Raw genomic sequence first — 12860 nt, forward strand, 5'->3', positions numbered from 1 at the left:
GGGGGCTGTATTATTCCATTTTTAAAGCAACAAGACATAAATCGAGGGATACAACTATCACCGTTCTGTTTTAACAACTTTTTCCTTAACAGTTTGGGAAACATCAATGTCCATGCCTGTATATAAGTATTTAAAATTTGATGGAATCATTTGTATAAGACAGAGCGACGCAAGTCGCTGCAGTTTTTTCCGTATTTTCAAATCTTTAAGGGTAACTAGTATATTGTGTTTCTTAACTACGAGTTCTCTGAATTGCATTGTACTGGTTTAGTATTTTTTTATCTATTCTATTGAAATCATAATCAGGTCACATATTAGGTATGAATTTGCAGAGGAATTCTGCAGCTTTTTTTTTAAGCGGGGTTTTTTTTTTTTTTTTTCCTTCCAGGTGGTCTGATATTACATAAGCACAACCTCTGGTGAGGACAGGGAAGCAAGAGTTCAGGAAAAACTTCTGGCAAAGAACAGTTCTGGGAATTCACTGCCAGGTCTGATTAAAGGGGGTGACAGTTGGGGGACGACTTTCTTTTCTTACAGTTTTGCATCAATTAAGTCATTCAGTGATCTAGATTGTGCTTCCACATGTTTTTTTTTATTTGATTACTGTGTGAATGCTCATTGCTCGCTTTGCTTTTATGTTTTTCCTGATACTGTAAGCTCTAAAACCAAGTAAATGACAAGTTCAGTAAAAACTCAATCTTGCTTTTATGCTGCAAAAGCCCATTCAAGGCTTCATAAGCCCCTCAAAATTGATTTTTGGAGCACTGTTATTTAATCTGTCCTTTACAAAACTTTAATGCCTTGAGCAAATCATTCTTGCCTTATTCCCACCACTAGGCACTTTGGCTTCATGGTAAGTAGATAAATGTAAGACAAAAAAGGCAGTTCAGATTGTTCCTCCAGTCCCTAGTAATTCTCTAACTTTTCTGTTCTCCTTTACTCGTTATTGAATAAAGCCTCCTGTGTAAACACTACTTTTTGTACTCCCATGGCACACAGACATTTTCCCATCAGTTGCTTGCTCTCCCCCACCTGCTATATCTGACTCATTAGTTCAGCTTCAGCTTTGCTTCACCTATTCATTCCCCAAAGAATTGTATTTAAAGTTCATGGCACTGTTCTTATTCTCAGCATACTTTATGGGTCTGCAGATTAATACTGTGTAATTTTCCCTGGGCTCAGTGGCTCCAACGTCAATATTTTCTTGCAAGGTTCAGTCTTTAAAAGAAGGTCTATGGCAGAGATGGCAAAGGGAATCTGCAGGCTCACTGTGGTCCAGCCAATGTATTAATTCAACTTTCTTGTCAGCTTACTGTTATGTTGCCATCTGAACTGCTGCCCCCCTGTAACAACCTAATCCAGTGCTCCAACACTGCAGCTTTTGCATGTGGGACTGGCTGCAAAACAACATCGCCTGCATTTGAGTCAGTTCTTTTTAATTTACATGCAAAGGAGGAGGCAGAAGGAAATCCAGCAAAACTGTGTGTGTGGGGGGAAAAAGTATTCTGACTTTGCACATCTTGTGTGGCTGGCCTCAAGTACCAGATGGCCCTGACTACAGGTGTGGGTTGATGCTGTTGATGTGTTCAGAGCATTTGGGTTCAGGCTGCAAGGTGACAGGAAGCTTAAACCTGCCCATAGTTAGGGGTTCACTTATCTCAACCTACTTCTAAAGAACACCTTTTTTTTTTTTTTTTTTTTACAGAAATTTCAGCATCAAATAACCCCTGGTTATTTTTCTTTTCTTTTAAAAAAGTTTTCAATAGAAGAATACCAGCTAATGTATGTAATTAGTAAGAACCAAGTAACTAAAATTATGTAAAGACTGAAGTACTAGCAGTTAATACTGGCAGTGAGTAGCTTGAAGTAGTTAATACTGTCTTCCACATTATTTATATTGTAATGGCCTTTAAACAATAATTCAGTGGTGATTATGTTATCATCTGTCTTCTAATGAAATGTTTGTCCCCATCAGCTGTACCTTATATATGTTATATTAATTGTTCTGGAACTTTTTAACAAAACCCAGTCAACAGAATTAAAAACCAGCTTAAATATCTTTAAAATGTTCACAGTAAAGGATTTCTGTATGGCCTGGGTTTTTTATTACTCATTTGACTGAAAAGCCTTATGGTTGGAGCAGTTGTCAGATGCACAAATTATAAGGTAGACTTCGGTTTGGCTAAAATCAACAGCAAAACATCCATGGACTTGATTTTACCCAGAGGAGGTAAAAGGCAATTGGAAAAGAAAGAGTGAAGAGCATAAGTATTACGAATCCAGCCACAGATTGGGGTTTTGTCTGGTGTCTTTTCAAATTCTTAAAAAACCTGAAAATGCTCTGTAGCTACAATTTGCGGCAGAGTATACGTAAACAGTGCAACATGGCACTTCAGGAAAGCTGCATACCCTATGTGTTAATATGATACCAGTCCAACACGCAAGTGATTTCAGCTACCCAAACCACAGTGACCCTGTGAAGATCCTGTGAAGAGAGTAAAGTACTTGTGTTGTCTGAGTGGTAGCAGGACATGGCAATCAGTTTAGCAACAAATGGAAAGGATGGCATCCAGATACTAACTAAAAAATACTGGAAGGAAATTGAAAGAATTTATGAACAATTCCATCTCTGAAAGAAAAAATAAAAATTGGTAACTTCTGCTGTGGAACAAATGTCATTGTGGTTTCCAAGACTCTTTCTCACACAGTCCTGTTAAAGTCTGTGCAGCAGTTGGATGTTCTGAGCAACTGTATGTATCATGGACTCTGTCCTTGGATTTATTTATTTATTTATTTTTCAGAACATGGTTGCATTTTAAAGCTTTTTTGGGTTAAGACATATTAAAGTTTTTCCACTTTGGGTGATAGTTTTCTGGAGATGAGTCAAAAAACTGGCAAGAGAAGTGTTTAGTGACAATATTCAGAATTTTGGACACATGCTTTTCGCTATCTTGTTATTTCTGAACTGTCAGTAACATTTTATTTGATTTTTAACAATTAAAGCATGATTTCAGTTTCACTGTAATAGTAAAGACCCCACAAAAGCTGTGTTTTATAATAGCAAAAGTAGCTACTAGTGCAGAGATTTGCAATGTGTTGCTTTTAGATGCCAAATAATATTGTGTAATACGTGTGTGTGTGTGTGTATATCTATGTATTCAGGGCACTAATGTGTGAATAGTTTTGTGAATAGTGGCCTGGATTTCAGTCTTATTTTCACTTGCCTTGCTCTGCTGTGAATATTGTAGCTATTCCTGACTTAGACTTGTAAATAAGAGGAGAATGATGCTACCTGTGTATTAGACACACAGGTAACTTCTATACAAAGCTTATAATGTGCCACAATGGTGTCAAAACGACCAGTGAAGAAGTAATCATCTCTCTGTATCACCCAGTTCAATCTGTATTGAAGTGTTTGGAAAGCCAACTCCTTTCATTAAATGCCAGCTACTTCAGCAGCTGAAGCTGTCTTGAATCATCAATGCCATCATCAACTTAGCACCTTCTAATTATCTTGAAATACCCTAGAAGTCGGGTTGTTGTCTTTATTTCTCCAATTATATCCTTGTACATGCAGCTGATATTATATGGCCACAAAATCTATTAGTATATGCCCCTTCATATTAAACAATCAATGCACAAACACTTGTGACTTAATCAGTTACAACTTGACATCACTATTATGACTTAGTGGAGGGACCAGTACTCTGGAAAGGTTTGCTTTTTTTTGTTTTTTATAATTTTCTTTGGTAGAAATACAAATCTGCCTGTTAAGAAGCAGCAGTGTGAGAGGAAAACAAACAAACAAAATATAAACTTCCATTCGGGTTCAGTGGATGTTGTATTCTCTGTATATCCCAGCATATGCCAAGCTTTTAAGTAAGTGTTTCTGAAGTACCTTAAAACAGTTTAGCTCCATCTGCCATCCAGTTTTTGCTATAGAAGTGGCCAGCCTGATCATCTTCCATCTCATGAGGGGAGGCAAGGTCCTTTAGGCAAAATTTATTGTGAGGAGAGGCAAATTCCTTAAGTCAAATGGGCCAAACAGCCTGTGGACAAGATCACAAAGTAAAGTATAGAGTGATTTAAGAAAAAATATTTATTTATGTAGACACTCCTCCCCAATCTGGTTGCAGCTAAACTAAACCCACCTGAATCAAATTTTCTGCATGTGAAAATAAGGAAATCTGGAAACTGAGGCTATTTTAAGCTAATTGCATTTTGTTGGGTTTCGGGGCACTGCTGCATAGTAGCAACTGTGGGAAAACCACTAAATAGTTCTCTGTTTGAACCATCTGTCACAAAACCGGGACATATGTTCGCTTTGTTTATTCAGGAGCCAAGTGGAAGCCGATACACTCCGCTCGGCCCCGGCCGAGGGCTGGTCCGGGCCCAGCACCGCGGGGATGCGCGTCCCGCGGGTCCCGCCTCCCCCGGCCGCCCCGCGCAGTCTGCGCCCCCGAAGCGGGGCTGTCCCCCCGCGGGCGGCGGAGCCGAGCAGGGCCCCCCTCCCCCGCCGAGCCCCCGGGGCGGGCGGGAAGCGGGGCCAGCCCCCGCGGGCAGCGGCACACCGCCCCGCCGTCTCCCTGCCGCTCGGGCACCGCTCGGGGACGCCGCCACTGTGCCCGGGGACTCCCGCAGCCGCGGCCGCTCCGCTCTGGGCGGCGGAAGAGGAGCAGCCGCCCCCTGCCTCCCGCTCCCAGTTTCCCCGGCCAAACTTTCCCCGCCGCTGCCGGCAGCGCGGCACCCACCCCCGCACCGCACCGCCGGCGGAGGCAAGCGCACCGCGCAAGCTGCGCCCCCCCCCCCCCCCCCCCCCCCGCGGCTCCGGCGCCAACGAATAAATAAAGTTGCGGAATAATTAAAAAGGCGAATCGCCCTATAGCACGGGGGAGCTGGCAGCTCTGCGAAGCCGCAGCTGCGAGTGGCTGCGGGACCGGGGGCGGGCGGACGCCGCGGATCTGGTGTGTTCCCCCCCCCCCCCCCCCCCCCCCCCCCCCCCCCGTGCTGCCGGTCCCTCCCCGGGAGCAGGCGCTGCCCACCCAAGGAGGCGACCGGCGCTGCTGCCCCGCTCAGTCGCGCACAGCCCGCGCCCTGTGCTTGCAGGTTGCTCAGACCTGAGAGCTCCGGGGGAACGCTCAGCATTGGCGCCGCTGCCTGCCGCTGCTGGTGGGAGCGGTGAAGAAGAGAGAGGGGGTTGGTTTTGTGGTTTTCCGTTTTTTGGTTTGTTTTTTTTTTCCCCCTTTTATTCCATGGATATGAACTTGGAGTCTTTGGACCTCGGCGGTTTGGGAATATCTACATGCTGATCCTCTTTGTTGTGGCACATCAGCTCGTTTGGGGAAACCATCCGAAGGCAGCAAGATGTTTCTCGTCGTCTTGTACTTCGCTTTGCCCTTAGTAGGTAAGTTGCTGGTGCCTCGTTTCTGACTGTATGTCGCTTGGTAAAACGGAGTGTAGGGTTTATGGGCTCGGATGCCTCACGGTTGTCAGCCTATTGTTTCGGCAGAACTGTGAAGTTTCCAGTAGTTTTTACAGCTCTGCCTCATATCAGCCAACCCAGTCCACATTCAGAGCTCAGGGAGATTACAGACTTCGGTACTTGCCTGTGTAGGCTCTTGTTAAATTGGGTTCTCGCAAGTTACAGGGAAACTTTTCATTTTAATGAAATAAGGCTGCCTGGGGTGTGCGTGTGTGTGTGTGTGACAAAAGCCAGTTTAAGGATTACATCCTCACCTGAACTGGCAGCCTGCCTGCCTGCCAGTGCTTTGCAGCCCGAACTGGTCTCCCTTCCACAGAAGATGTTTGCGGTGAGGGAGCATGGCAGGGGGCACGGTGGAGAGGAGAGAGTTAATGGAATTTGCTTTGTTCTGCAAAAGCATCATATGTGAAGAGAAAAGGGGGGGGGGGGGCAGCCATAAATTCTACTTTATACATGTAGAATAAGCAAAAATGTGTACAGCCTTTAAAAAGTGACTGATGCAAAAAGAGGCTAATATCAGCCAGCGAGGGGGTTGTTCGTGGATGTAATTAATTGAAATTACAGCAAAGCTTTTATGGAAAGTGAGGCCGAATATTTAAGCCCTCAGTTAAACACTGGAACGGGAGGGTTATTTGTTTCACCAAAGTGGTTCTGAAGAATAAGGAACGCTTGTTTTGTCAGGCATTTAACCCCTGTGGGTTTTCTTCCCTTTTTGTGTTTTCTCATAAATCAACCAGCAGGGTTAAAACACGCTCTTTTCCTTCGACTCCCACGAAAGTGGGTCTAAGACCATGAAAAGCTCGTGTGCTTTTTCCTAAGGTGTAGCATGAAGCTCGGTGGTTTGCAAGGTGCTGCCGGTGGGGCTGTCTGCGTGCGCTGCGTGAGGAGGGGTCCTGTGCTCCCCAGCTGCCTACATGGGAGCCCTGGTTAAATCAGCCTCATCCCTCAACAAGAGTTTGTTGGTTTGTGTCTCCTCTCTCTAGATGTACTTCTGTCCGCAGAAGTGAGCGGGCTGCCTGGAGGGGACCGCCTCGATTGCGTGAAAGCCAGCGACCAGTGCCTCAAGGAGCAAAGCTGTAGTACTAAATACAGGACACTGAGGCAGTGTGTAGCCGGCAAAGAGAGCAACTTCAGCCGGGCGACAGGCCTGGAGGCAAAGGACGAATGCAAAAGCGCCATGGAAGCTCTCAAACAGAAATCTCTGTACAACTGCCGCTGTAAGAGGGGCATGAAGAAGGAGAAAAACTGCCTGCGCATTTACTGGAGCATGTACCAGAGCTTACAGGGTACGTTGCAAAATACAGAACCGTTACGCTCCCCTAACGCAGTGTGTGGTTTTGCAGCCGCTCACACCCACAGTGAGCTACAGCCGCTGAGGCTAACCTCAGGGTCTGACCCTGTAATTCACATTGTGCTCTTCAGCTGCAAACTGAGGACCTTTCATCCGACTCACGAACAGCTGCTGCTCCATCTCCTGTTGTTGGGAAATCCACAATGAGGGTTTCCTCCAGGGGACCCAGCTGACCTTTCTAAGCTAGTCAAAAGGCAAGGGCACTAGCAAGTGCAAGAGCTACAAAAACATTAATTTGGAGAAATTTTCCTAATGATATTTAAACTCCTTAATTAGGACTTACCTAACAAGATCACAGGACACTGGAACTAGTTTCTTAGGTCTTTGCTGAAAGTTAAACGTAGTATGAAAAGGAGCATGGGCTTAAGGAAATCTTTATTCATGCCTTTGCTGTATTTACTAGCAGTATTCCCTGGGCATGATGAGACAGAAAAAAAAAAAGAAGTTTGTGCTTCCTAGAGTGTGTAGATGTGTCAGTTAGAAGGGACATGACAGTGATTGACTTGGGACTTCTGTTCTTGATGTCACTGGCAAATTTTGCATGGTCTACTGAGAACAGTGAGGTCCTTATATGAGATACATAATTTTGAGCCCTATTTTGCTCTGGCCCTGGAGTTGAAGGTGCAGCCTTTCACTTCGGCATGGTCCCTGTTTAACTCTTTTCTGTAGCTGCTTCTGCAAGAAGGGAAGTCATCCCTTTCTGCTCATTTATCCTGGCACCAACTGGAACATTTTGAAGAGTCAATGTATACTTCTGGTCTAGCTCTCATAGTAAATGACGCTCCTCCTGGACGTTCTCTGCATCATAAAAAGTTTCCCTTCCAACAGCATCTTGTTGGGAATGTTTTGTTCCAAAGATGCTGGTTTCTAGCTGTTACCTGGGCTGTTCCTCTGAAAAAGAGCTCTGCTGTTAGGGTGAACAAAGAGGAATATACTTGGTAGAGCTCCTCGCCTGCTGGCATGAGATGGGACAGTCCCTGTGATGTCACAGGCCATCTCTGCAAATTATGACCTTATCCATGGAGGAAGGAGAGAAAAGAGCTAGTGACAGGGATAAACAACTAGCTTCCTTCAGGTGTTTGTATAGATAATGCTTTGAGGAGAAATAGCCACATACACAGATTAAAGGGGAGCACCTTCTGCTGTTACAGAGTCACTTCATTTCAGAGTAAAAGTAAACTCTTATCCTGAAGCCTTATATAAGAAAAAAAATCCAAATATTTTTTGTCTTTAGGAAATGACTTGCTTGAAGATTCCCCTTATGAGCCAGTAAACAGCAGACTATCAGACATATTCAGGCTAGCACCAATTGTATCAGGTAAGCAGACTTAAAATTCTTTAACTGAACCATGATTACAATCTGCTGCTTTGTAGATTAATTCTGGAACTTTCAAGCAATGCTCTCTTAAATAAAAAGAAATGTTAATGGCTTTCTGGATTTAGGAAGTTCATGATACAGTTGCAAAAAAGAAAATAGTATTTGGTTTTGAAACGATAATTAAAACTGAAAGACTGCTTGGCAGGATGGCAATTTGTTGGGGGTTTTTTGAGTCATTCTTGACAATAAATGCTAAATTTTCCTGTAGGTGGCAATCTGATTCCCTGCGTTCCTAATTTACAAATCAGGTTTTTTTTGGGGAATGTGGTCAGTGCAAGTTACCTCCTATTGACATTAAAGAAGATCAAAAGACAAATCTTTCAAATGTTTGCATAAGGGAATGCTTTACAGTTTCATACATTGTTGTTTAAAAAAGAAATTTCAGAGTTAAGGCTCTCTTCTTTGCTGGAGCTACTGGCTGTTTAAAGAGCCTATTTACAACTTCCATCCTTCTCTCGTTTTCCTCTGAATGTTTTTTTGCTGTGTGGCTGTTTTTCAGAACTTATTTGTGGTAATTTGAATTCTGTTGCTTGATAATTAAACTATGCTGCTTGCTTTTTATCAGCCTAAATTATATTAATTTTGGATTGTATTTATTGAAATGAAGATTTGTGGGCATTCACAGGGGTTACAGGTTGGAATGCATTTTCTTTTTTGGAGTTTCAGAAAGTCTTATGAGGATGTAGTGTCTACTCAGGACCTTTATTTGTTTAGTTACATTAAAATTGAATGTGGACAGTATAATGCGTAAGTCTCACAGTGCTGAAGCTGTAGTTAACTGACATGCTATGGATAAGCATTAGTAGGTGGCTTTTTAGAAGAAAGAAGAAAAGATGAGAGTGGCTTGACCAATTTTCAGAAGTACTTAGACTTTTTAGGACCCTAAGTCTCATTAAAAGCCAGGGGGACTTAGGTTGTTAAGTATTTAATGGTACAGATTTTCAAAGGTATATAGGCACTTAAATGTAGATAACTGCCCACTGGGATTTTCAGAAAGGACTAAGTGATTTAAATAGGTGTTAGATGCTCAAGCAGTTCTGAAAATTCAAAGTGCTTAATGCATCTTTAGTATCTTAATGCCTTTAAAAATCAGCCCTTTAGTCACTTTTCAAAATGTGACTTCAGATCCAAATCACCTACTTCTTTTGAAAGTATTATCCTAGTGTGGTAAGCAAGTCTGTTGGAGAAATAATAAAGAACAAATACTAAATTCTGAAGAATCTTTATTTATTTTGGGGTTTTTTATTGCTTACACACCCCCCCCCCCCCCCCAGCTTAATACAAAGCCAAGACAAAATCAATGTGGAGGAGTTCTAGGCTCTTTCCTTAAAGTTTGTGGTCATCCTGCTGAGGGCCAAATTCTAACCTACTTCAGAAGTTTTAGGATCTCCATAGAAATACCCTATGTGCACTCTGCCTTTCAGTTATTTTTTAGATTCCCCATTAACTTGCAAATTAATCACCTTAAAAACATAGTAATTTTTTTGCTACCTGTTCTATGTAACAATGAAATAAGACGTAGTTGCCAACAAGTGATGCCCATCCTACCGCAGTCACTTAGGATGCTGGTGGACTGGTTAGGACTCATTCTATGTTACTAGTGCACCCCAAAGCACTGTTCACTTTGTCAGAAGTTGTAGGTTTGCAGGGATTGAAGGCCTAGATTCACAGGGACTAACAGACAAAAGTTATAATACAATGGAAAAACACCAGTATTTGGAAGTACTGCCATCTGAAAGGAAAAGATTAGCAAAAGTATTTTTCTTATCGTCATGGTTACTTCTGCATATTACATTATTTAAAGCTCCCTAGTCTTACAGATTTTTTTGCAGGGCTCTGCAAGTACCCCAAACAGCAGAACTTGGTAAGGTTTTTGTATCTTGATTAAAACAAAACAAAAACCTCCTGTACAAGCAGTGTTGGCAGAGGTTTCATAACTGGCGCTCTGCTAACGTAGTCATTGTGTTCATAGATGTTGCTGAAGTATTCACTTACATTAAAGTTACTTGGGTGTAATTAAAAGCAGCGATTAAACCTTTCATCTCACAAAGGCCATTCTGTGGTACTATATGACTTGGTATGTATCAAGTCCATTGTATCAATGCTTTTGCCATCTTTCTTATTTACTTTTGAGACAGTATAGAAAAATCACAACAGTTGTCTTTTGTGGTACATAAAAGGGGAAAAACATTGTCCAAGATTACTGTTTTGTGTGCTATGTAAGTCTTCTGTAGCGTACGTAAGTAAGAAATGGAGGACAGTTTTAAAAAGCTGTTAAAAGTTAATCTAATTCTGTACCAAAAGATACTCAAAACTGCATCCTCTATGGGAACAGAATGCTGCTTTCTCATTAATAGTTCAAGTATCAATATGTTGATTTAAAACAAAAATCGGGAATACATTGCTAAACCTGTTACTAAGATTGTAGTTTCTCTCCAGTTGCCATTATGTTAATGGAACAAGTGATGCAGTTGTGTTATTGAAGTCAAGTTTTGTTTTATGTTTTTATGTGGACTATGTTATAATGGGACTAGTGGTGTAGTTAGTCTAGAACTAGAAGGGCAAGCTAAGTGTTCTATATAAAATTTAAAACGATGTCCAACAACACAGAGAAGAAAAATGTAAACCCACAAAATTATTTATTGTAGTACTAGCTGTTAAGCCCAAGGTATCATATATTTAGATACTAAGAAACACTAATTTTGCATTTGAATCACTACTACATTTGCAAGGAAAGTATAATTTATATAAAAAAACAACACCTGATGGCTAAAATGGGAGTGTGAGGTCAGTGTTTGATTTACTTGTGATGATGTATCCTAAGTATTCAAGGGTCTAATCTTCCTTCCTTTCCATCTGCACTTTTAAGTTCATTCAGGTTGTTCTATAAAGTTGGTCCTCTGACACCTCACATGGCCAAGTCCAGGACTGAGTCTTCCCAGCTGAAGGACAGGGTGCTTTTTTTTTTTTTTTTTTGTGCATTTGTTTTCTTTTGGGCATGTCTAGGTCTAAATTTTCTTTAGAACTACTACGTCTGATGTGTGCTTCTGCTTCAAGGGTGTGAATTTCTTGCTGGTAGGCAGCTCTTCAAATTACTGAAGACTTGCGTGCGTGTTTTAGACAGTAACAGATTTGGCTTAGTTATGATGTAAAGATTTTGCTTAAACAGACATTTTTGCTTAAACCTTAGCAACTTCTGAGAGGTGAAAACATTTTAAGGCCATGGACTTCTGTCACAACTACAGGAAATGCAAAATCTGTTGATTTGATTTCAGAAGTGAGTTTCACACCAAATTAAGGATAGATGCTTGAACTAGTCACTTGTTAAAGCTATCTGCAGCTTTTTACTACCTGGGGAACAGTTTGCCTCTTGAATTGGTATTAGATTTGGCATTGAGCCTCACAACTGGACAATGTCTCATTATTTTGGTACCAACAGGTACAGGATAGTGGTCACCTCTGTGGCATGTTGCAAGAAAATATCCTGCATAAAAACTGTAGCTCCACGTACATGTAGAAATACTTAGAAAATAAATGTTGCTGAGATGTCTTATTCATTTCAACACAGAATGGGGAGCCACTAAAGCTGAATAAAATGCCTTAAGCCGTATCTGTGAAGTGGTGTAAATAGAATACTTAATGTTAAAAAGACTTGACTATTTAGATCAACGTATTTAAGATGACATAATGCTCTCCTCCCATGGGTTCGCTTTCAAGTTGCCTAGTTAATAACAGGCTTATTACCCTTTTGTTCAGCTTTTACATCTATTATGTTCAGAAATAATCTTAAAGAACAGGTTACATAAATCAGAATATTTCTTAAAACATGTAGGTTTTGTTGGTAATCTGTGGAGAAGTGGTCAGTTACATGCTGCTAGTTATGGCTTGTTTCTGGTTGCTAAAATGCAAGACAGGTAGAAATTAATTATTTTTCCAATATTTCTTTTCTGTGTAGTAAACTGTTTTTACAAAGTGCCTTTTTTATCATTGACAAATGAGAGAAAGAAACTAGCTCTTACGATTTTATGTCAAAAGGCGTGTTTCCTGATTCTGCCGTTCTCATGAGAGGCTGTTTACTTTTTTTTTTTAAAAAAACACAACCAAAACCAAACAACTGACAAACTTCTGTTGCAGAAGGTATCTGGAAGCTTATATGGGGAAAAGGGTATATTTCATATTTATTATGGTAAATTTGTTAATTCAAAACAAATGTTCAGTAGACAGCACAGCACATAGGGCTTCTAACTGGAGTGTATCATTCCACGTTAGAACATGGGTAGCACAGCACATGAAGTTAGCATGTTTGATTCGCATACTGAATAAGCTTTAAGTACAAGTACAAATAATTATGGTCAGTAAGGTGGCCTCTTATTGTATTTAAAAAGTTGAGACTATAAAAAGTTAACAGTACTGGAATTCTCAGAAGGGTGTGTGTGCTGGTGGCATATAAATTAGGCAGTCTCACGTATGCTTTTTCTGTAGGATTTATGAAGATGTGTCTGGCTCTTGCTCTAGAATCTGTATGTTATTCAGGAGAGTCGGTTAATTAGCAGTTTTCCCTTCTTCCTCTGAGTTTTTCAGAGTCTTTGAGGCATCCTGTATCATTGGCGTTCACAGATCAGAAAGCTGATGCTGGGAAAGAATGAAGT

At 41.4% G+C, this 12860-nt stretch overlaps 1 protein-coding gene across 1 annotated transcript in view; it reads left to right on the forward strand.

Annotated features, from left to right (window-relative positions):
- The first annotated feature begins 5017 nt into the window (after positions 1-5017).
- Positions 5018-12860, forward strand: part of GFRA1 (GDNF family receptor alpha 1) — a 143172-nt gene continuing 135329 nt past the window's right edge. The window contains exons 1-3 of the mRNA XM_056351363.1: positions 5018-5404; positions 6466-6768; positions 8068-8151. Coding sequence (XP_056207338.1) covers positions 5365-5404; positions 6466-6768; positions 8068-8151 — 427 coding nt within the window. The 5' untranslated portion in view covers positions 5018-5364. The remainder of the gene's footprint in view (positions 5405-6465; positions 6769-8067; positions 8152-12860) is intronic.

This window comes from Falco biarmicus, chromosome 9 (genome assembly GCF_023638135.1).
Source record: "Falco biarmicus isolate bFalBia1 chromosome 9, bFalBia1.pri, whole genome shotgun sequence".
In the NCBI taxonomy this organism is placed as follows: Eukaryota; Metazoa; Chordata; class Aves; order Falconiformes; family Falconidae; genus Falco; species Falco biarmicus.